Source organism: Triturus cristatus, chromosome 7 (genome assembly GCF_964204655.1).
Source record: "Triturus cristatus chromosome 7, aTriCri1.1, whole genome shotgun sequence".
NCBI lineage: Eukaryota > Metazoa > Chordata > Amphibia > Caudata > Salamandridae > Triturus > Triturus cristatus.
Window position 1 is genome coordinate 1,149,671,304 of NC_140590.1, and position 22,436 is coordinate 1,149,693,739.

Consider the following 22,436-nt stretch of genomic DNA (forward strand, 5'->3'; position numbering starts at 1 on the left):
AAAATCTTGGGATTAAGGAGATGAAGTCTTTCTTCCACTTCTACCATAGATGTATGAGGTAGGGCAAAGAAAGCTGGCAGGGCAATAGACTGCCTAGACTGCCCTATGAGAAAGGAAGTGACAGCCTTTGGTAGGAATGCAGCTTTTGTCCTAAGTACCAGTTTATCTGAGAAGAACATGGTATACAGCAACTGGACAGACAGAGCTTGTAGCTCACTCATGCAATGAGCTGATGTGATCGCTATGAGGAAAATGTCTTGTGAGGAGGCCGAGATAACAGCTGTGCACTGCCTCAAACAGGGCACCTATGAGATAAGTGAGAACCAAAGTGAGTACTATTGAGGCATCACAAAAGGTCTTGGCCAGAACATATGAGACAGCCCTTTGCATCACAAAAGGTAATTTGAACAATGATGGTTAATTAGGTTTGAGTAAATAGTTAAGACAGGACCGATAAATAACCATAAACTGTTCCCACAGCAAGGCCTTGCTGGGCAAACGAAAGACAATATAACAGTATATCAGCTAACTGTGCCTATAATGGCTGGATGTTGTGGGAGGAACACCATACAAAAAATCTCTCCCAGCATCCTACAGAAGCAGGTTTAGTAGAGGGACGCCTGGATGCCAAGATAACATCAACTATTACAGGAGGAAGACTGAAAACCATCAACTGCCATTACTCAAACTCAATGCATATAAGTGCAGGTTGTGTAGGTTCAGATGCAGGACCCTGTCTTGCTGCTGCAACAGGAGGTCTTCCTGAAGAGGCAGCAGGAGTGGAGGACAACATGCTCATAGCAAGTAGTTCCAGGTACCACACTCTCCTTGCTGAGCCTGGGGCCACAATAATTACTTGGGCCTGGTCCTTCCTGATCTTCTTGGGCAAGCGAGCAAGAAGTCGGAAGGTGTACAAATGATCCACTCAGGGTCTCCCCATTATTGGAAGATGCTTTGTGCCACGTCTGAATACAGCCACCATTCATGATGCGCTAGGCAACTGAGTTTGTTTTCCTGGCATTTGAAGGTCCGGCCCAGTGCTCTGCAACCAGAGACATATCCTGCACATTCAGCTACTTCCAGAGGCACAGGGCCTCCTGGGACAGAACCCACGATCAACCACACTTTGCCTTGTTTATTGCAGTTCCACACTGAGGTAGTGTTGTCTGTAAGAACCTATACCGGTTCCCCTTTGATTGTCAGGAAGAACGCTTTCAGTGCCAAGCGGATTGCCCGCAACTCCAGCATGTTAATGTGGAGATGAACTTCTGCCGCAGACAAGAGTCCTCTGATTTCCACCTCTCCCGGATAACCTCTAAAAACCCAGCAACAGTGCATCCTTCACAACTGTTAGCTCTGGATGGGGCAGGGAGAGGGATCTGCCACCAATTAATTTGCGGTCTTGAAGCCACCAATACAGATTTTTCGCAGTCTCCTCAGAAACCTGGATGGAATCTGAAACATTCCCTTGGTACTGAGTCTACTGAGACTTTAGATTGCAGAGTCTGCATGTACCACCTGGTGTGGTCCACCAGCAGGATGCAGGATGCAGGATGCAGGATGCAGAAGGCCAAAAGGCCGAGAAGCTTCAAAAATTTTCTCATTGAGACTCAGGTCATGTCGGTCATCGTATGGAGGTGGCTTACGACTGTTTAGTGCAAAGTCGTCTACAGTATTCAGTCATTGAGGTATGGGAAGTCTGGTATCCCCAACCTCCGCAGATGAGCTCAAACAACCAGTATCACCTTTGTGAAACCCGAGGTGCACTGGTATGGTCTAAGGGAAGAGCAGAGAATGGAATGTGCTTGTGGCCTACCTGAAACTGCAGGTAGCATTTACAGGACTGCAGGACAGGAATGTCGAAGTATAAGTACTGCAGATCCAGTGCCACAAATCCAGTCTCCTGGATCCAGGGCAGAAAAAACGTGGACAAAGGGAGCATTTTGAATTTGTCTTTCCAGACGAAGAAGTTCAGAGGGCGAAGATTAAGGTTAGGACACAGGCCTCCATCCTTTTTTCGGCACCAAACAGTAATTGAAATAACAACCAGCCCCGATCTCTGATACCAGCACACTTTATATATTGCTCTCTTGGTTAAGAATGCTTAAACTTCCCTTGGGATGATGGACAAGTGGTACTCCAGGGAATATTGTGGTGTGGGAGGCATTATGAGAGGGAGTGACAAGAATGGGAGGGAGTAACTATTTTGCACAATCTGGAGCACCCACTGGTCGGATGTAGTGGTCCTCCACCCGGGGAGGTAAAAGGAGACATGGCTCGCTACCATGTGTTTGTGCAAGGGCAACTTAAAACAGGTTTGCAGCAACTACAGAAGGAGGAGCAGAGGACCAGGTAGTACTCTTCCTGTGGGGGCCTGGACACTGGTATGTTGTAGAGGAAAGCAGTGAAGCAACCTCTGCTTGTGACCCCCTTCTAAGCTCTCAAAAGTGGCGAATCTGCTGGGGACACTGCAGTGCAGGGGTTGTATGATGGAACAACGAAATCCCTAACCCCCGCATGCCTAAACAACGCGGTCTGAACAACGACTGTGTCTGAACCACGCATTGCTTTACCACGCATATCTTTACCACAAATTTTCATGGTAAAGGCATGCATGGTAAAGGGGAATGCGTAGTTAGGGTCGCCACCCCCCTCCCCACCGCTCTAATGCACAAAACTCCCCCGCCCCCTCCAACCATGAGGTGCGTATATCCCTACCCCCTCCCAACCCCCATGGTGTGCCCTCCGCCTGCCCTAATGCCTAAAACCCTGTTACTTAACCCTGTCCCTTAACCTGCCCCTGTCCCCCCTACCCCAATGCCTAAAACCCTGTCCCTTAACCTGACCCTGTCCCCCTTGCCCTAATGCCTAAAACCCTGTCCCTTAACCTGACCCTGGCCTTGGAACTGCCCGCCCTCCCCTAGGTCCTAAAAACAACCACGACTACCCATTCCCCTCCCCTGCCCTGAGGCCTAATACCCTAACTCAAAAAACTACCCCAACACTCCCCAGCCCTAAAAACTACACATGACCCCCACAGCCCTGAAAACTACCCCTGACCACCCCAGCCTTGAAAACTTGCCCCACCCCCAGTCATGAAAACTAGCCCTAATACCCCCTCAGCCCTGAAAACTACCTCCAAACCCCAGCCCTGAAGACTACCCCCGAACCCCCTTAGCCCACAAAACTACCCCAACTCACCCCCAGCCCTAATTAAAACAACCCGACCCAATCCCCTGCCCACAAAACAACCCCAACCCCCTATGCAACAAAAGTACCCCCACCCACACCCCAGCCCCACTAACCGCAGCACAGATCTCTCCCTGGTGCCTGCTTCCGTCCGTCTGTCCGAAGCTAGACTGCCCTACCCCCGACCCACAAAACATTCCCGACCCACACCCCAGCCCACAAAACATTCCAGACCTATCCCCCAGCCCACAAAACAACCCCAACTCCCCAGCCCACAAAACAACCCCTGACCCACCCACCAGCCCTACTTAAAACATCCCCGACTCACCTCCCAGTCCACAACACAACCCCTGACCCCATCCCACAAAAGTACCATGACCCACCCCCAACCTCACTTACCTCACCGCAGATCTCTCCCTGCTTTTGTCCGTCCGCAAGCCCTACAGCGCAATGCCTTAACCACACACATGCATGGTTAAGGCATGCGCGGTAGGGCTTGTGGAGCCAGAACACTTGTTGTTTAGACCGCGGTGTTCCGACTGTTCCCCCAGTGGAGGTGGTGCCAACCCAAGAGAGCATGGCTTAGTCCGCCTTATCTCTGAAGAGACGTGTGTTATCAAATGAAACGTTCATAAGAGACTGCCCTACCCAAACAGTCGGTGGTGTCCAGACCTGAGTGGATTGAGTGCTTTGATGTGTCCTGCATAACTTCAATGATGCGTTGGAAGTTGGGCCTGGTATCATCAGGCACAGTTAGTAAGATGTCCACCACCATGTCCTATAATGCATGGGAGTATCTCCCCAGGCGGCAGCAAGTGTTCACAGATCTGAGAGTGAAGATGGCTGAGAGGAGAACTTCCTTTAGTAAATGCATCCATGTTCCGATTCTCTGTCTGTTGGGGTGTTCAGAAATGCATTTGAGTTGAAACAATTAGTAGAGGCCTTCACCATCAGGCTTTCTTGGATGGGTTGCTGAATGAGGAAGGCAGGGTCTTCCAAAGAACGGCTACATCCCCATATAATCTGCCTATTTACTGTGGGCAAGATCCTGGTTTTGTCCTGGTTCCCAGCATTGTGTCCTTGAGGGCCTCAATGAAAGGGAGAAGAGGTTCGTGTGTGGTCTGTCCTGGATGGAGATCTTCTGTGAGGGCATTTGTTTCTGTCCTCAGTGAGGTGTAGCACCTCTACTGCACTCCTAATGACAGAGGCAAAGGAGGCAGATTCTTCAGTAGCCACAGCCTGGACTGGATGCCTCTGGACCCAGGAATTTCAGACATAATGAAACATGGGATGGAATCAGTTTCGGGGATGGAGACAGAGTTCGCGACCTGGTGGTACCCAGGGCGTCACAGGGCCCTTCATCAAGGGAGCTGCGGTATGAAGGAGAACAGTGTTTCAAATTCTTCAACTAATTTTAAGACCTTGACCTCAAAGAGGATCATTCGTGAGCACAGCGTCGAAGGGGGAACAGGCGCATGCTCTTGACTTTGACCCAGACCAGATTTAATCGGACTTCACATATAGCCTTGTTGCATTTGTCACACGATGTTGAGTTGTGTTTAGAGCCCAGACAACATTGACAGGCCTCTTGGGGGTCCGCACTGACCTCTGCTAGTTGTGGTAGTCTTTACACGGTCTGAACCTTGTTGTTTTTTGAGGGGACATGTCCCTTCCACACTGGTGAAAGTTATTAAAAAATGCTTCTGTCAACTTGACAGTGTTTGAGGGAGCGAGCTCCCGGATCCACATTGGAAGGCTTCACTTAGGAATCGGGAACAAGTTCAATGTTTGAAATTAGAGCCCATCCTAGTCATGAGGGAATGATGAGATTAGGTCAAAGATGTCTTTCCTATGAGGTGAATATGTAGTTTTTACCTGGGTAGAGATTAGTTAAGGAGCCCTTGAGGGAGTTTTTAAATATTCATTCGGTGCACCTGGTTCTGCACACAATCAGTGCTCAACTCTTGATGATGTCCTTTTTATAATCTGTAGTTGAGTGCTCCTGTTCTTAGTGCTTCAATTAGCATGACCTTTGGCAAGCACAGGGTGGGGTGATGCACCTCAATGTGGATGCCTAGACAACTAATCATTGAGAACAACTGATGCTGGAAAAAGAAAGTGCACTACACTGTGGCACTTCCTACCCACCCAGCCCCAAATGACAGGCATGAAAGCAGAATATAAAGGGATACAGAGTCAAAAAGTAGAAGGTTTAACCCAAAAGTTCTATTTCAATGAAACAATGCTACCTTCCAGAAGGTCTGGTCTGGCGACAGTTCTTTCCTAACATCCAGAACCAACATTTGCAAGATTTATCGGAGAGCGCCAGGAAACTCAAAACCTAAACTCAAGTTAGCTGTTGGTCAGTCGTCACCTTTTCAAGAGTTTGTAAGCGAAAAGGGACATTCCTATATTGAATAATAATTGGTTTTATTCAGAAGCATCATCTAAACTAGCAGATGAATCAGGCTTTCATAAACGTCACTGTGGCAGAGCTCTTACAAAATTACCTTTTGGAAAATGTAGTAATTACAGGTACATGCATTGGAGAACAAAACAACTAAAAATACATTTTCATACATGGTCCAGATTTTCAAAGTTAGCACAAACACGAACCAAAAACCTTCACATTTAAGAGTGCTCATAATGTTGATGTCAGGAGGACTTTGGAACTCAAATATGATCACTTCTGGCCGAGGTCTTTTCAGTATCCCTTTTTCAGGTTACATTTCTACTAACCTTTTGATGATATCGCTGTAGCCCGGAGCCTGCCTGTCAGAAACCGCTTTCATAAAGCACCCAGCAAATCTGCAGAGAAAAGTAAACAAACCCTCATTGAAGGAAAAGCCATCGATATACACCAAGGAAACATCTCAGCATACATTCCAATGCCAGCAGTGTCCTGCTCTCAAAAGAAAAGCATTGGGGAATAACCAACCACCTAACCAGCAGCCAACCAATGCATTAACCAATCAACCATCCAAACAGAAAATCAAGCACTGCGAAGACATCAAGTGCTCCAGCATCAACGTCAACTAATCAAATTCTGCTAAAATTATTACTCAAAGGATATGAAAAGATGAGACTCTATTGATGAAGAGTAGTACAAACGCATCCACAATCCCAATATTATTTATGTTTTTTAATTAACAAAGCATTACAAAACGAGTGTTCTGTGTGGGAGGAGGAATTACAGTACTTCTTTATAAAATTCCCATCCACACTTCTACTGCGATAGTCTTGATGATCTGGACAGGGCAAGAGCCTCCTTGCATACCAGGTCTGTGCGTGTGATTGGAGTGCTAACCCGTAAAACTGCATATTATCCCTTAATCGGAAGATAAGGTCCATCCGACTGTGGAAACGTATGTAAATTGATACAAAGATTTTGAAAGGCATATGTGTTTGGTGGGTTGTGGTTGTAGGCTAGACTTAGCCTGCAATACAGAACTTTATAAAGAAAAGGAAGACAGTAAACAATAAATGTATAAGATTTGCTTAAAAAGAAAGAACATATATGCTGTGGAAATTTAAAATAACCACATTTTATACATCTGATAATAGAGAAGAAACAATACTATCTCTAAGAAAAGATATTTTGAGAAAGATAAAATTTAGAACCAACTTTTGGAAGAAAGGAAGGCAATATCTATTGGCCCACTCTGTTCTGAAAGATGTATTTTTAAGGTGAACAGGAGGAAAGACCATGAAATTCGTCCACTCTCTTGGATGATGTAAAGGAAACAAGCAGTCTTCACTGTTACCAGCGTCAAGGGACAAGGCATAGGCCTGAATGGAGAGGAAATTAGAAACAGTGAGACTAAATCCAAAATCCGCGAAGGAACCATACACGGTTGGGAAAGGGACACATTTCTTAAGTTATTAAAGTGTTTTCATAGGATAGGTAGGCAATCACAAAAACGGAACCGTGATCCAAAGAGCAAGTCAGAGCAGAAAGAGCACCTATATAACCCTTAGACTGTTGCAAAGTTGAGACTCTGCTCCTTAAACGACTTGCTTACCTTCGGCAATGCTCTTTCTAGTGGAAACTCTACTGAGCTTCAGATTCCTTACCTTACGAATATTCTTAAGGCATCAGACTGGATCCGGAAACCTTTCAGCAATGTCCAAGTGCGCCTGCTAAGTGGTGCCCTGTGGCTCCACACCACCCAGAAATGATGGAGCAGAGCAGCATATAAGCGGCACCCTTGTGCGCTGATGTCAGTTTCTTGTTTGACTCTTTCCACGCACTCAGACTCCGAGCATGACACAATCATCAATGCCAGTGTGCAGATTCGTAGCTTGGGCCGTTTCAGATATTAAGAAGAGGCCAGTCAGAACAGGGAGGAGGGAAGGTGGTGAGGAATCTGTAGTTGGAAAGAGTATCCACCAGAAAGAACGTTACTGAAGGTAAGTAACCTGTTCTTCTAATGGATAATTCTAACTGCAGATACCTAACCTTTAAAATAGGTACAAAAGCAGTACCGCCAAAAAGCAAGTGTTCTGTAGAGTAGACTCAGACCAAAAAGCTGTTCAGGATCAAATGGGAGAAATGTCCTTCCTGTCTGACTGGCTGTCAAGGCAGTACTGATTTGTGAATAATAGATCTGAAGATAATCTATCTGATTTTATTGAACTTACCCTGGCCAGCCACTTTGTGGCTGAGGGACTTTTGGCACTGGAGTTTAGAACTTTTTCTCCAGGTACCTCTTCTATTCAATTTAGGCGCTACCCTTGTGCAGAACCCTTAGCAACGAGAAATCACATGTCAGAAATGTTGAGAGAGGGCCAGTCTAACCTTGACTCTAAGGATTGACAAACTTCCGGGTCGCCCATCCCTATTGAACCGCAGTTATCTTTTGTTAAAAAGTCTAATCATAACATTGTTGATTTACCCGTTCAATTCTCAAACAAAATATTATCTCCCCTTAGCTCCATCGGTAATAATCTTGGTGAATTAAGTGATCCTAGATCTTGCGAAATGTCCACTCCCGCTGATGTTGTTTCCATAGTTTCTATTACCAGTCGTAAGATAATTTCGTGGAACATTGCGGGTTTACGTAATAAGCTTTCGTTACCAGACTGGAATAGCTTTATTGATACTCAAGACATATTTATTTATTTATTTATTTAGCGATTTGTATAGCGCCTGGTGACCCAAGGGCATCCCCGCGCTGTAAGAAGGTTGTTATCCATTGAGGGAAGGGAAGGGAGGAGGGACATTTATTTCGGGAATAGGTGCGTTTTCAGTTTTTTGCGAAAAACCAGGTAACTGGATTCCAGTCTGAGGGTGCGTGGGAGGGAGTTCCATCCCGTGGCCGCTTGAACCGAGAATCGTCGTCCTCCTGTGCGTGTCCTTTTGAATTTGGGGATGTTGGCTAAGTGCTCATTCTCTGAACGGAGGGATCTGGATGCTTTGTAGGGGGTGACCAAGCTGCTGAGGATCGCAGGGCCAGATCCGTTGATCAGTTTGTGTGTCGTGCACATGGCTTTGAATTCCACCCTTTGGCGCACAGGGAGCCAGTGCAGGGCCTTGAGGGCTGGTTTTGCTGACACTCTCGAGGGAAGGTTCATGAGCAGACGTGCCGCAGCGTTCTGTGTCCGCTGCAGTCTCGTCAAGGTGGCCTCTGGGGCTCCCAGGTAGATCATATTGCTATAATCCAGACGGGACAATACTAGTCCCTGGATAAGGAGTTTCCTGGAAGCAGGTGGTAGTAAGGGGAGAATCTTACGGATAGTGCGCATGAGCCCAAAACAGGTGCCCGCAGTTTTGGCCGCTTGCGTCTTCATGGTGAGCTCAGGTTCGAGCCATACTCCAAGGGTCTTGATTTCACGCTTCGGGGAGGGGATTTCTCCGAACACGTCAGGCCAGACTGTTGGGGGAATGGTCGCCCATTGTTTTCCCAGGAGCATCACTTCAGTCTTAGACCCATTTAGTTTTAATGATGAATCACTCATCCAGCTGTGGATTTGTGTGAGACAGTTAGCCAGGATCTCTGGGTGGTCGACTAGTTGGGATAAGGAGACGACCAGTTGAGTGTCATCAGCGTAGCTTACCATTTTTATGTCAAATGGTGTCACCACGTCTTCAAGAGGGGCCATATATGCATTAAAAAGCGTCGGGCTCAGGGAAGATCCCTGAGGGACCCCGCTTGTGAGGGGGAGGGTGGATGAGTGGTAATTGCCGTCCCATACCTGGAACGTGCGTCCGGTGAGGAAGGATTCTATCCAGCTGAGTGCCGTCCCGGTGATCCCTGCTGCCGCGAGTCGATGGAGAAGGACACGATGGTTGACTGTGTCGAAGGCTGCGCTGAGATCCAGGAGGATCACTGCCACTGACCCTCCTGAATCCAGTATGCGCCTTGCCTCCTCGATGACGGCGAGGAGGGCAGTATCTGTGCCATTACCCGGGCGAAATCCAGTTTGGGATTCCCGTAGGACGTTGTTTGTTTCAAAGAACTGGGACAATTGTCCGTTGACCAGTTTCTCAGCTACCTTGCTGATTGCTGTGAGGAGTGATATTGGTCGGTAGTTTGCCATATCTGCTGGATCGAGCTGGGGTTTTTTAAGGAGTGCTTTTACCACCGCGCTCTTCCAGCTGGCAGGAACAGATCCCTGGGCAAGTGAGCTGTTAATGAGCTCCATGACCGTGGGGACGATGACAGGGGCCACGGTTTTGAGGAATCTAATGGGAGCCGGATCCAGAGGTGATCCGCTTCTCATTTTGGTCATGGTTCGTTCTACCTCTACGCATGTTACTGGCCTGAATGTCGCAAGTTGAGGGCGGGGATTACTTTCGGTCTGGCTGGGAGGTGGAGGATTGTCCAAATGGCTGGCGGGACCAGGAGAGGGGAGGGAAGCTAGAATACGGGCGATTTTGTCGTCGAAATAGGTGGCTAGATCATTACTTCGGTCCACAGGGGGGGAACTGGAGGAAGGAGGGTTAGGTACTTTAAGCAGCTCCTTTACAATTAGGAAGGATTCCCTGGCCGAATTGGAGGATTCTGTTATCCGCGAGTCATAATGGGAAGCTTTGGCGTGCCTGATGGCATCTTTGTAGAGTCTGACTGTTTTATGGTATGCTTCCTTGCTGGTGTGCTGCCAGTCTTTCCTCCAAAGCCGTTCGGCTCTTTTACAGTTTTTACGGAGTAGTCGGAGGTCCGAGGTATACCACGGGGCGGACCCGGGTTTTCCGTTTTTGTCCTCCCTGGTTCTTAGTGGGAGTACGAAGTCCAGGGAGGTGGTGATCCACTCTCTGAAATTACTGTCGGCGACAGCCGGGTCTTCTGCGTGTGCAGGGATGGTGTTTTTAAGATTCCTGGCCCATTCTTCGGTGGGAAGTCTGGACCAGGTCCTGTACCTGATGTAAGTAGGCGGTTTTTGAGGTTTCCTGAAAGATCCTGGTAGTAGGAAGGAGACTAAAAAATGGTCTGTCCAGGGTAAGGGAGAGGCCTCCTTCACTTGCATCGAAGGGGTGCTAGTGAACACCGGGTCCAGCAGGTGACCCTTAGTATGAGTGGCTCCAGAATTAAGGAGGTGGATGTCAAGTGCTGCCAGATCGGAGATCAGGTCAGCTGCTGCCGGGTCGGTGGGGTCATCAAGATGGATGTTTAGATCCCCTAAGATCAGGAAATTTGATATGGAGTGGGCCTGGGTCGCTACAGTGTCCAGGAGAGAGCTAGCGAAAGGGCCTGGATGCCCGGGAGGGCGGTAAACAAGGACTCCTGTCAGTGAGTTGGTTGGGTCTAGCTTGATTGTAAATTGCAGGCTTTCAGAGTCAGGGATCTGCGCATCACCGGATTTGCAGTGAAGGTAGTCCTGGTGAATGATGGCAACACCACCACCTCGGCCTAAGGGGCGGGGTAGGGACTGAATGAGGAAGCCCGGTGGGGTAGCTAGCACCATGTCTGACTCCGAATGTGGGGCGAGCCAGGTTTCCGTGAGGAAGAGGATGTCAATCTCCTGGTCTTCTATAAGGTGGTTAATCTGCGTCGCGTGTTTAGGGAGCGATCGGCAGTTTAACGATGCCAGTTTCAGGGCAGCGGGCTTGTGAGGTTTTATAGGTAGTTTGAGCTGGACTGGCTTGCAGAGGGAACAGCGGATGAAAGGTCCATTTAGGTCATGAATGTATTCACAAGGGGAGGTGGGGGGTCTGAGGCTTAGTAGCTCCCGACGTGAGTAGCTTACCTTAGGGGCAGCTGTATCCGGCAGGGATTGTGGCCCTAGGCCCGGTCGTGCGCGGACGGGCGCAGACGGGCTTGCCTTAGGCGCGCATTTGGCGCGCAAACGGCGCTCCCGCTGCGCTCGTCCGCTGCGCTGGTATGACCGGCACATTTGTAATTGGTGATAAGGGCGTGGCCTCGCAGTGGGCGTGGCTTCCGCGTTCTGACCGCGCTGGCGGTGTGGGCGTTTCCCAGCAACAGCGCTGGGGTCGCTGTGTCAGGGGAGGGCTAGGAGGGCTGTGAGAGCGCTAATAACTCAGCGTTTCAGTGCAGGTGAGCTCCGTGATATTTTTAAAATCAAACACACGAAAGAAATACAATTTTTAAAATCAATTGTGGACCGGTTTCTGGCTATCAGCCGTCATATGCATCTTCCAAGAAACCTGGAGCCTAGAGCCATTTCATAAATCAGGTTTCAGTTTTTTTTTCTTACCAGCTACTTCCAATGGACGTGGGAGACTGTCAGGGGGCCTCATAATTTGGATAAGCATCAATCTCAACTGTAGGGTAAAACATCCTCTGTGTACATCATTAGACTTAATGCGGCTAACACTTAATGGGGTTAAAGGTGGCCCTACCGTTGAGCTTTTTAATGTTTATGTAAGAGGTACGAAGGGTGGCGCAAAGTCGATAATTGTCACAGCCTTGAGTGAGGAAATCACCTCCTGCCCTCCGGAATCTTTAATTCTGGTGGCAGGAGACATGAACTGCACATTCGAACCTCTAGCTGCCGAGGACCTGCTCGACATAGAGGCTGACGACGCTAGGTGGGGTATTCCGTCACTGTCGATGCTGCCAATCAAGAAGTGGTCCCAGTTGGCCATCCAATTGAATGCTCTTTCACTCGAATTTGGTCTTAGAGCTGCAAACGGTAGATTGCCGTCTGACTCTTTTGGCGCAAATACTTTTAACAGAGCAATTTGCCCCTCTCGTATCGACTATATTTTAGTCGATCGTAGATTGTGGCAATATACTGTGGACTTGATTATAGTCCCATCCATTGATAGTGATCACAATTCCCTGTGTCTGTCTATGACGAACCCCTGGTCTCCTATCCCTCATAATCATGCCACAGGCCGAACCATGCTTACTAAGGAAGTTGTTCCTTCTAATTGCAAGAGGCACTTGAAATGGCCGAAAATTGTTTGTAACGACCAAAAACTGAATGCCATTAAAGTATCCTTGCTGGCTAAAATAGCAGAATTACAGGCAGCATGTAGTGTCACGGAAGGGCCTCCCAATATTGACAGCATTTACGTCGAAACAGTAGAGACGATGGGCTCTTTCTTCTCGTTACTGTCCCGTCCCCCTAAACATAAGCCTCTTAAGGCCCCAGGGACATGGTATAACTCTGAGTGTAGGAGTAAAAAGAGCACTTTGATGGCTGCTGTTAAGGAACAGGATTGTCTTCTGGTGAAAAATGCCAGGAAGGAGTATAAAAAGGCCCTCTTAGAAGCCAAACGTAATTGGGAAGAAGCCTTCTGGTTAGACCTAAAGGCCGCCAGCTTGGCTAAAGATGGGAACACCTTTTGGAAGCTATTCAGGAAGTTTAAAGATCAGGATCCTGACATTATTCTTAACCATATTACGGACCATGAGTGGTTCCAACATTTTAAAAAGCTTTACTCTGGGTTAGTTTCTCACAATACAGGTGTTCATGTTGATCCTTCATCATTATTTTCTCCTGTACAACCATTTTCCCCTTTTGAGGAACCCGAAGTTTTGCTTGCCATTAATAAAATAGTCCCAGGAAAGGCACCAGGGCCGGACGGTTTGCCAGGTGATCTGTTTCGAGCAGACCCTCAAAATTGGGCTAGGTATTTTACTATCCTACTTAATGCCCTCCTTAGAGGATCCCCTGTCCCCAAATCATGGAAAGGGGCAGAGGTGATCCCAATTTTTAAAAAGGGCTCTAGGCAAGATCCTGCCAACTACCGTCCTATCAGCCTCATTGATGCTGGTCAGAAGGTTATTGGCAGGGTCTTGTTAGAGAGAATTTTGTCGTGGACTATTGAAAATGACGTTTTGTCAGATTATCAGGCAGGCTTTAGGGCTAATGTGGGAACAATTGACCAGGTATTTCGGCTCCTTCTCCTCCACTGGAAGGTGGTCTCGATTGGCAAGGGCAGTCTCCATTTGGCCTTTATAGATCTGAAGACTGCCTTTGATTTAGTTCCTCGCGACCGTCTCTGGTAGGTGCTGAAGGAATTGGGAATCCCGCTACCTATTTTAGACCTCTTGATTCGCCTTCGTGAGGGCAATTTTGCCCAGGTAAGATGGGGTTGTCAGGATCAAAAAACGTCAAAAATTCAGGTCATTAAGGGAGTGCGCCAGGGCTGTGTCATGGCTCCCACTCTATTCTCTTTATTTGTGAACGGAGTGGTAAGCTTTTTACGGGAGATTCCTGCTGATGCCCCGGCCCTGGCGGGCGATAAGATTCCAGTCTTACTCTTTGCTGATGATACCCTGCTAATTTCCAAAACATCAGCAGGGTTGCTAAAGCTTCTTGAAAGGTTCAACCATTTTTGCAATCTGAGAGGCTTATCCATAAACACCTCAAAAACTAAGCTCCTTTCGTTTTAATCCTTCAAGATCTTCTAAAATTAATTTTATTCTAGAGGGAGCTTCCTTGGAGTCTGTAAAAATCTTTGATTACCTTGGAATTAGGATTTCCGACAAACTTAGTTGGAGACCCCACATCGATAAAATGCTCCTAAACTACAAGAGAGTTGCGGGGGCTATTGGGAAGGAACATCGCTCATCCCAGAGCAGGCCCGTCGCTCCCGCACTGGTGGTTTATGCTGCAAAAGCTGTAAGCTCTGCACTTTATGGGGCCAAACTCTGGGGCTTCGATAATGTTAATGAAATCTCAATGTCGGAAAACAAATTCCTCAGAGATCTGGTCTCGCTCCCTATGGGCACCCCGCTAAAGCCTCTTATGAGAGATATGGGCAGGCGCTCATTCAGGGACCTTGCCAGACTACGCCCCTTGCTTTTTTGGACCCGCCTATGGCGTACCCCCGAGCTCTCCAAATATGTTGAGGGTCTTAGAGAAGTGATGAGCTCGTCGGGTTCCCACAGGATCACTTGGCTGTCTAACATCAAAAAGTCCTTCCTTGCAATGGGCTTAAGAGAAGTCTGGGAGTCTGGAATGCACTTAAGCAAGGCCGATCTAAAGAAGGCTTATTGGATTTGGATTGACAACCAAGAGAACACTGCTGTGAATATTGGTAGATTAACTGAGGCCTTTTATTTACACAAACCAGTGACAAGGTTGGAGTTCTACCTTGACCTTATCCAGAAGCCTAGAGACAGGAGACTGTAAATTGAGTTCAGATTTGGCACGCTGCCCATTCGGGAGCGTACAAGTAAATGGAAACCCCCCTATCAAACGATTGCAAGTTGTCCATGTTGCAAAGCGAAGGCGGAAACTGTAGCGCACCTCTAATTCGAGTGCCCAGTCTACAAAAATCCTAGGGCAAGATGGTTGAGTCCCGTCTGCAGACAATTGGGCACTGCGAACCATCGTGTAGCGCTAAGAATTTTACAATCGGATACTAGTGCTTTGCTTGTATGTGGGGTGGCCAAATTTCTTGCCTGGTCCTGGTTGATTAGATCAAAGCTCCTGGGTCCTTTGTCGTAACATGCTTCTTTTTGCCTCCCTACAATATGATATAATGCCTCTCCTTTTCTTTTTTTTTTCTTTATGTCAAAATGCTCAGGGATACAATTCTTTTTTTGTATCAAATGTAATTTAATACTTTTTTACCCTTGTAACATTTTTATTGGCATTTATAGATAGTAATATACGCAGGCACAGGCGGTATCGCCATTATCACAGAAACTTACATATCAGGAGCGCCCAGTCACAGCCCTTTCGACCTCGCAGTCTTGTGGGCGCTCAGGCCGTTCGTCCCTATCCTGAGTGGGGCTGCAGGTGCGTTTCCGGGACCAGCCTCTGGGTATGCCCTACTGGAGCGCGCCCTGATCGCCTCGCCGCAGGGGTGCCGTGCAATGTGATTGAACCCCTTTGAGGGGTGTCGCGGAGGCTATAGAAGTGCAGCCAATGAGTAACCATGAACTAACTGGGGACAGAGAACCAGGGAATGGGGGTGCACTATGTCGCCTATCAGGAATACTTGTGGCTATGCGCTCGAGAGCTGGACCAACGTGTGGGAAAAAGGTCGGGGTGGTCGCGGATGCGGAGAGGGGGAGGGGGCCGGGGGGGTGGGAGCATCGATCATAGCCTATGAGGGATCTGGCGGTGGGACCTGTGGTGTCTGCCTCTGCGAGGCACCGGGTGCTTGGACTGCCTGCGCCGTTCCCAGGGTGGGCTCCGGAGTCGCTGGCGCCACCGGGGGGTCAATCAGTCGCAAACTTGCCGCAGCCGCTGTGTCCTGCGTGAAGGCGTGTATTAACATGGCCCAGGGCATGGAGATCGGGTGTTTGCGCATCCCTCGGGCCTCCTCCATTCTGAGTGTGGTTTCCTCCGCCTTGCCCCACTTCTTGACCGCTCCCACCCATGCCGCTAGAGGGGGCCCCCCCGGCGTCCTCCAATGCATAGCGATGCATCGTTTAGCGAGGAGCAACATTAGGAAAGCAAACCTCCTTTCCACTTTCTGAGGCTTATGTTGCCCATGAATACCCAGCGCACACGCCTCCCATGTGTCCAGGTCCTGGAACCCTGTAACAGTTTTGAGGGCAGTGTGAATTGTGTGCCAGTAACTGTAGAGCGTCGGACAGTCCCAAAACATGTGCTTAAACGAGGCAGCAGGCTCCAGGCATCTAGGGCAACCAAACACACCGTCGGGAAAATATTTTTGCAACTTTTCGGGGGTTAGATACGCCCTGTGCAGGATATGCAACTGTATGTTCTTAAACTGATAGTTGCGGGACACTTTTTTTGTGTATTCCAGAGCCCTGGTCCACCCCCTGTCATGTAGAGGCCGTTGGAAGTCATCTTCCCAGTGTTCCCGGAGGGTCGCTAACGTAGGACTCCGCAGGGTCCTCACCGCTCTGTAGATCCACGTGACAATATGGCGACCCGACCCCATCTGCAGTATCGCATGGATGACCGGGTGTGTGGGGGGCTCCGTATCAATCCCCCTCCACTGCCTGCGGCAGTCCGTGAGAAGCTGCCTGTGCTGTAGGAATTGTCCCCCGGGAAGCTCGAAGTCCCCGACCAGTGCCTCGAAGGACTGCAAGCTCTCCCCGGAGAACAGCATCCCCACCTCCGTTACCGCGTGATCCGTCCACACCCGCATCATTTGCTCTGTGTAGTACGCCCGGCCCCTAGGGAGCCCCACCAACGGCAGCAGCGGAGAGTACAGGGGAGTACCCCGGCTAAGTCGATGAACGCGCGCCAAACAGGCGCGTGCCGTCATGACCTGAAGGGGCCGGGATGACGGCGGTGCTGCACCCGGCAGCAGCATGCGGTGGACAGCTGGGATCGGAATCCGCCCCGTCTCCGTGAGCAACTCCTCTTGTGCCCGGCCTGCCGTCCAACGCGACACCCACTGTAATTGGGCGGCAAGGAAATTCGCCTCGAATGAGGGAGCCGCCAACCCGCCCTGGTCAAGGGGCAATTGCAGTTTCGCCAGGGCTATCCGCCGGCGGCCGTTGCCCCAAATGAGGGTCCCAAGCAGGGTATCCAACTCCCGGAACAGGGATCGCGGAGGAACCACCGGAAGATTGGAGAAGAGGTAAAGCAGGCGCGGGACCAGGATCATTTTCGCAACGGCTATCTTTCCCGGAACAGCCAAGTGGAGACCCTTCCAGAAATGGACCTGGGATCGGATGTTACCCATCAGTGCGCGGTAATTCCCCTCATAGATATCTTGCGGCGTATGATATAGCTTAATGCCGAGATATCAAACCGCTTGGGGACTCCACGAGACGTCAACGTCTCCTATTCGTATCGGACCCTGGGGCACGACTTGTGTTAAGGGATAGACAGTGGACTTGGCCCAATTCACCCTAAGGCCCGTCACCTCTGCGAAATCATGCAGAATGTGTGATATAGGAGTCAAATCGATCGTGATGTCCCGGACATATATGAGTACGTCATCGGCATACAGTGATACTGCATGGGTATAATCGCCTATCGGGATGCCCCACTCCCCACTCGCCCCGCGCAACAGGGTCGCCAGCGGCTCCATCGCCAACGCGAATAGTAGTGGGGAGAGGGGACACCCCTGTCTGGTCCCGCGCCGGATCGGGAAGGAGTCCGAAATGAGAGGGCCTATGCGCACTCTGGAACTGGGCGAGGAGTAGCTGAGCCGAGTGTAGGCCAACAGTTTGGGTCCGACGCGTAACAGGACCTGAAACAGGTAGGCCCAGGAGAGCGTGTCTAACGCTTTTTCGAGGTCCAGCACCAGACACGCTGCCCGAGGGAACCGTTCTCGCACCTGGTCCTGCACGTGGAACAACCGCCGGATGTTAGAAGAAGTGTGCCTACCAGGCACGAATCCACTCTGATCGGGGTGGACAAACCGTGGGAGGATCGTGGTGTACCTGTCCGCCAGTGCCTTCCCATAGATTTTGTAATCCGCCGACAATAGAGTTATGGGTCGGTAGGAGCCTAGCTGATGCGGGTCTCTATCTGGTTTAAGGAGGGATACTATAACGGATTTGCGCATGGAGTGAGGCAGGACTCCCGCGTCTAAAGCCGCTTGGAACTGCAATTCTAGTTGAGGGACCAGCTGGGACGCAAAGGTCTGGTAAAAGTCAAGGGAAGCCATCTAGGCCAGGGGCCTTGTGGGTGGCTAGCGCCTTCATGGCGTGCCGAATTTCGGCTGCCTTGAGAGGGCGATCGAGGTCCTGGCACGTATCACGGTCTATGCGGAAAAGCTGAATACGGTCCAGGAAGTCAGCCGGGGCGGCAGCCGACACCGAGGGGCGGGGGCTAGTGTACAAGCGCATGTAATGCTCTTGGAAGGCTTTGAGTATCTGCGCCTGCGAATACACCAGGGTGCCCTGGACGTCCCGGATGGCCGTGATGGTCGGGAGGCTCGAATCCTGCCTTATGAGCCACGCCAGCAGGGTGCCCGCGCGATGGCCTTCTGTGTGGGCCCTAGCAGCGTATGCCGCGAAATTAAACCGACGCATGCTTGCCAACGCTACGGCGTACGCAGTCTCGGCACTAGCTAGCGCTGCCGGCGTGGCTTTAGCGGGGTCTGTCTCCTTAGTAAGCGCGGCCAGTGCCCCTTCCGTCCGCTGAATGTCCCCCTCGAGAACCCGCCGGACCCCCGCAATATGACGAATGCAATTGCCACGCATTACAACCTTAAAAGCATCCCACTCCGACGCTCGGGTGCTAGCTGTGCCGGCGTTCTCCCTGAAATAATGACCGATGTGGTCCGCCAAGGTATGGCGGAAGACCGGGTCTTCAAGACTGTCCCGAGGAAGGCGCCAAGCGAGGACGGGGGGATGCGGCGGGCGCCAGTGCAGTGTGATCGTGTGGGCGTCATGGTCTGATATAGTTCTACCCAGGTAGTCAGCGTCCAGAACGGTAGGGAGGATGGTGGGGGAACAAAGGAAACAGTCCAGGCGCACTCTAAGGTTGTGCGGTCTGGAGTGGAACGAGTAAAGTTTAGCGGTGGGGTTCCGAGTCCGCCAGGCATCCGCCAGAGACCAATGATGCAACCAGGTTGTGAACCGTTTTGCCTGCGTTACGATGGGGGAAGTGGGGAGGGGTGGATGAGATCTATCTAAGGTTATGTCTAGTACGCAATTGTAATCGCCCCCCAAGATCTACGGCACCTGCGCGTATGTGCTTAAGGGATTGGATAGCGTGTCCCAGAATTTGGATTGATCGACGTTCGGCCCATAGATGCTGCCTAGTAATATCGTCTGGCCGTCTAACCGACCAAGTAATAGGACATAGCGACCCTCCGGATCTATTACGTGTGATAATTCCTGAAAGGGGACTCCCGGACGCACCCATATGAGGGCACCGCGGGCGAATGCAGAGTAAGTTGTGGCATAAAGGGCCCCCCGCCAGCGTCTGCGCAGTTTCGTCACCTCCCCTGCCGCGAGGTGTGTCTCTTGCAGGATCGCAATGTGTGCCTGGTGACGCTTGATGTATGCGTATATGGAGTATCGCTTGCACGCCGTATGCATGCCTCGCACATTCAGTGTAAGAAGTGTGATTTTACCGGCTTGTGCCATCAGTGCATGTGTCTAGTGCTCATCTCAGGGCGGGTCAGTCGGGTCCCCCAGGGGCCCCCCGGCACCAATCTCCGCGTCCCACCCCCATGGGTCTCGCTCATCAGCGCGGCAGCTCAGCGGCGCATGGGTAGGGTCATAGTGCAGAAGGTGTGCGTGGGAAGGGAAGAGGAAACTAGGGTGAGGCGAACGTAACGTGCCCCAACACGGGGGACATATCACCAAGCACGATACGTCCAAACTGACTCCCGAGTTGCATGGGAGCATGAACCTATTAGGGAAGGGGGGTTCGGCTGGCGTCTGCGGTAGGCTCTACAAGCGGGCTGTGCGCAGTATCTATGGCTAGCCACTTGGGGAATGTAGGCGCTTTTGGGGAGGAAAGTGCCCTAGGCAACGGGGAGAACGCTAGGAGCGCTGGGCCGGCAGATGCATGAGGTGGGGGTGGCACCCCAGGCTGCGGATGTGTGGCCCTCTACACAGAGCCAATCATATCAGGTCGTCTGCTGTTCGCGGGGTGACTGAAGGCAGGGCCCCTGAGTGAATCCCAGACTGTGTCGCCTCACTGTCCTCTTCCTCCTCTGACGTGAAGACATGGGGGACACGCTCCAAGTCCGTTGCCGGGGAAGCCGGGCAAAGGCCCGCCGCCGCTTTGAGGGCCTGGCGCCGTTCCTGGACGATCTGCTCTAAGTCCGGTGACCCCAAAGTGTGTGACGGCCCCCCGGGGGTACCTGGGCGGTGTCGTCTCCGCGAGCGCTGCCTCCTGCGTCCCCCCACAGTCGCTCGTTGTTCGTGAGGGCGCCCGGTCCGCCGGGTCCCAGTACAGTTCTGGTCCGCCCAGTCGTGTGCCTCCTCCGGTGTTGTGAAGAAGTGGGTGACACCGCCGTGGATGATCTTCAGGCGGGCTGGGAATAGGAGAGAGTACTGTATGTTTTCTGCTCTAAGGCGCCGTTTCACCTCCAGGAAGGACGCCCGTTGGCGTTGGACTGCACGTGAGTAGTCGGGAAAGATCATGACAGTTTTATTCTCAATGCGTAGAGGGCCCGCCTGTCGGGCCGCTCGCAGTACTGCATCCCGGTCCCTGAAGTGGAGGAATTTGGCCAGCATCGGACGAGGTGGGGCTCCCAGCTGCGGCCGACGAGCCGGCACGCGGTGCGCCCGCTCAACAGAGAAGTAGGCTGTACGGTCTTCGCCAGGGGTGAACGACTTAGTCCAGGTTTCAACGTACTCCACCGCATCTGCCCGTTCAATTCCCTCCGGCAGCCCAAGGACGCGAATGTTGCAGCGTCGAGACCGCCCCTCCAGGTCATCAACGCGTTCTTCCATGGTGGACATGCGACTCATCAAAGCGTGCATCGAGTCCCGGTGTGTGTCCACCATAGGTTGGATGTCGGCGACTGCTTTGGCGTTGTCCGTGACTCTATCTGCTAGTTTACGGTGGTCATCTCGGAGGAGACTGACGTCCGTAGTTAGGGTGCCCAACTGCTGCTCCAAAGAGAGTCGCGACTGTTCAATCGCCGCCAGGACCTGATCCAGCTTGGTCGACAAGGATGGCTCCCCATTCGATCCTGCGGCCACCGGGGCCCCTCCACGCGTGCCGGCCGGGCCCCCTGACGCTGCCCCTGGGGCCGGCAGCACCACCCTGGACTTGCCCATGATGTCTACTGTGAGGGCTATCGCAGGCGCGGAGCGGGCGCAGTATCCGGACTAGGTGTGGTCGTGGTCAGCCATGGGCCCTCCGGCGCTCCGCCGCCACCCGCCCTCAACTGGCGTTGCTGCTGGGCCGTATCGCTTGTGGGGTAGGTAGGGCCGTGGAGGGCGAAGCAGCCACTCGAGCGGCAGAGGTCTCCCACGGCGTCGTCACCAGTCCCCTCACGCCTGCGGCCAGAGCTCTCCGCTGCGTGTCCCCGGGCCAGGCTCCGCCGCTAGGTCAGTGGTGCTCTGCCTGGGAGACTAAGTCGACTTCGGCGCCTCACAGATCCCCCGCCGTCTTCCCTGCACTCCGGACAGACCCTGGGGGGTCGCTGCTGGTAGAGCGGAATCCGGGCAGCACCCCCGGGTCTCAGGGACCGACGTGCAACACTCCACGGTCGCGCCGCTCCACCACTCAAGTCACTCTGCCGGGATGCCACCGGCCACCATCTTTAGGTCAGGCAGACGCCCTCGCAGGCAGCACCGGAGGCCCCCCCACGCGGGAGTCACCCCCCCGGGGGCGCCGCCTCCAGACCTGTGCACCACCGCGCGGGCCCACCCATACCTCAGCCTCCAGGTTCGCTCAGCAGGGCCGCATCTTGGTCTCCCTCAGGTCTTCTCACAGCCGCGATGGTCGTCAGTGGCGGCAGTCCCCGCCGGCCGATGCCTTCGACCACAGCACTCCTCGTCAGATCTCTCCTCTACGCAGCGCCCCGCTTCGTCACCAATGCCCTCCACACGGGGGGGGGGTTATGGGGGGCTCACCGGTAGCCCCGAGGCACCGGAACCCGTGGTCCGCCACAGCAGCGCCCGCACTCTAGGCAATCCTCTCCCGAGGCAGTCAGCCGGCACCTGCGGGGAGCGGGACCTCTGCCTCCAGCGCCCCGACCCCGGGTCCGCAGGTCGTCAGCGGTTGCGGCGGAGCCGGATGGGCGCCATTTTGTGATCGGCGCCTCCTCGTCCGAGCAGCTCCCGCATCAAAGTTCTGGCACCCGAGAGCCGCTCCGCTACCGGGTCGCCAGCGCTGGACTCCCCGCGCCTCAGGGCAGCTTCAGAGATGCATAAGTCGCCCCCAGGCTCACCGAGAACAGGCGAGGGGAAAGCCCGATCTAGGAGCCTCAGCAAGACGCGTCCGTCTCGGCGGCTATCTTAGCCACGCCCCTCAGATGT

The 22,436-nt window shown here is 51.9% G+C and overlaps 1 protein-coding gene across 1 annotated transcript in view; it reads right to left on the reverse strand.

Annotated features, from left to right (window-relative positions):
- Positions 1–22,436, reverse strand: part of BRD8 (bromodomain containing 8) — a 716,998-nt gene that overhangs the window by 28,676 nt on the left and 665,886 nt on the right. The window contains exon 26 of the mRNA XM_085618373.1: positions 5,929–5,997. Coding sequence (XP_085474499.1) covers positions 5,929–5,997 — 69 coding nt within the window. The remainder of the gene's footprint in view (positions 1–5,928; positions 5,998–22,436) is intronic.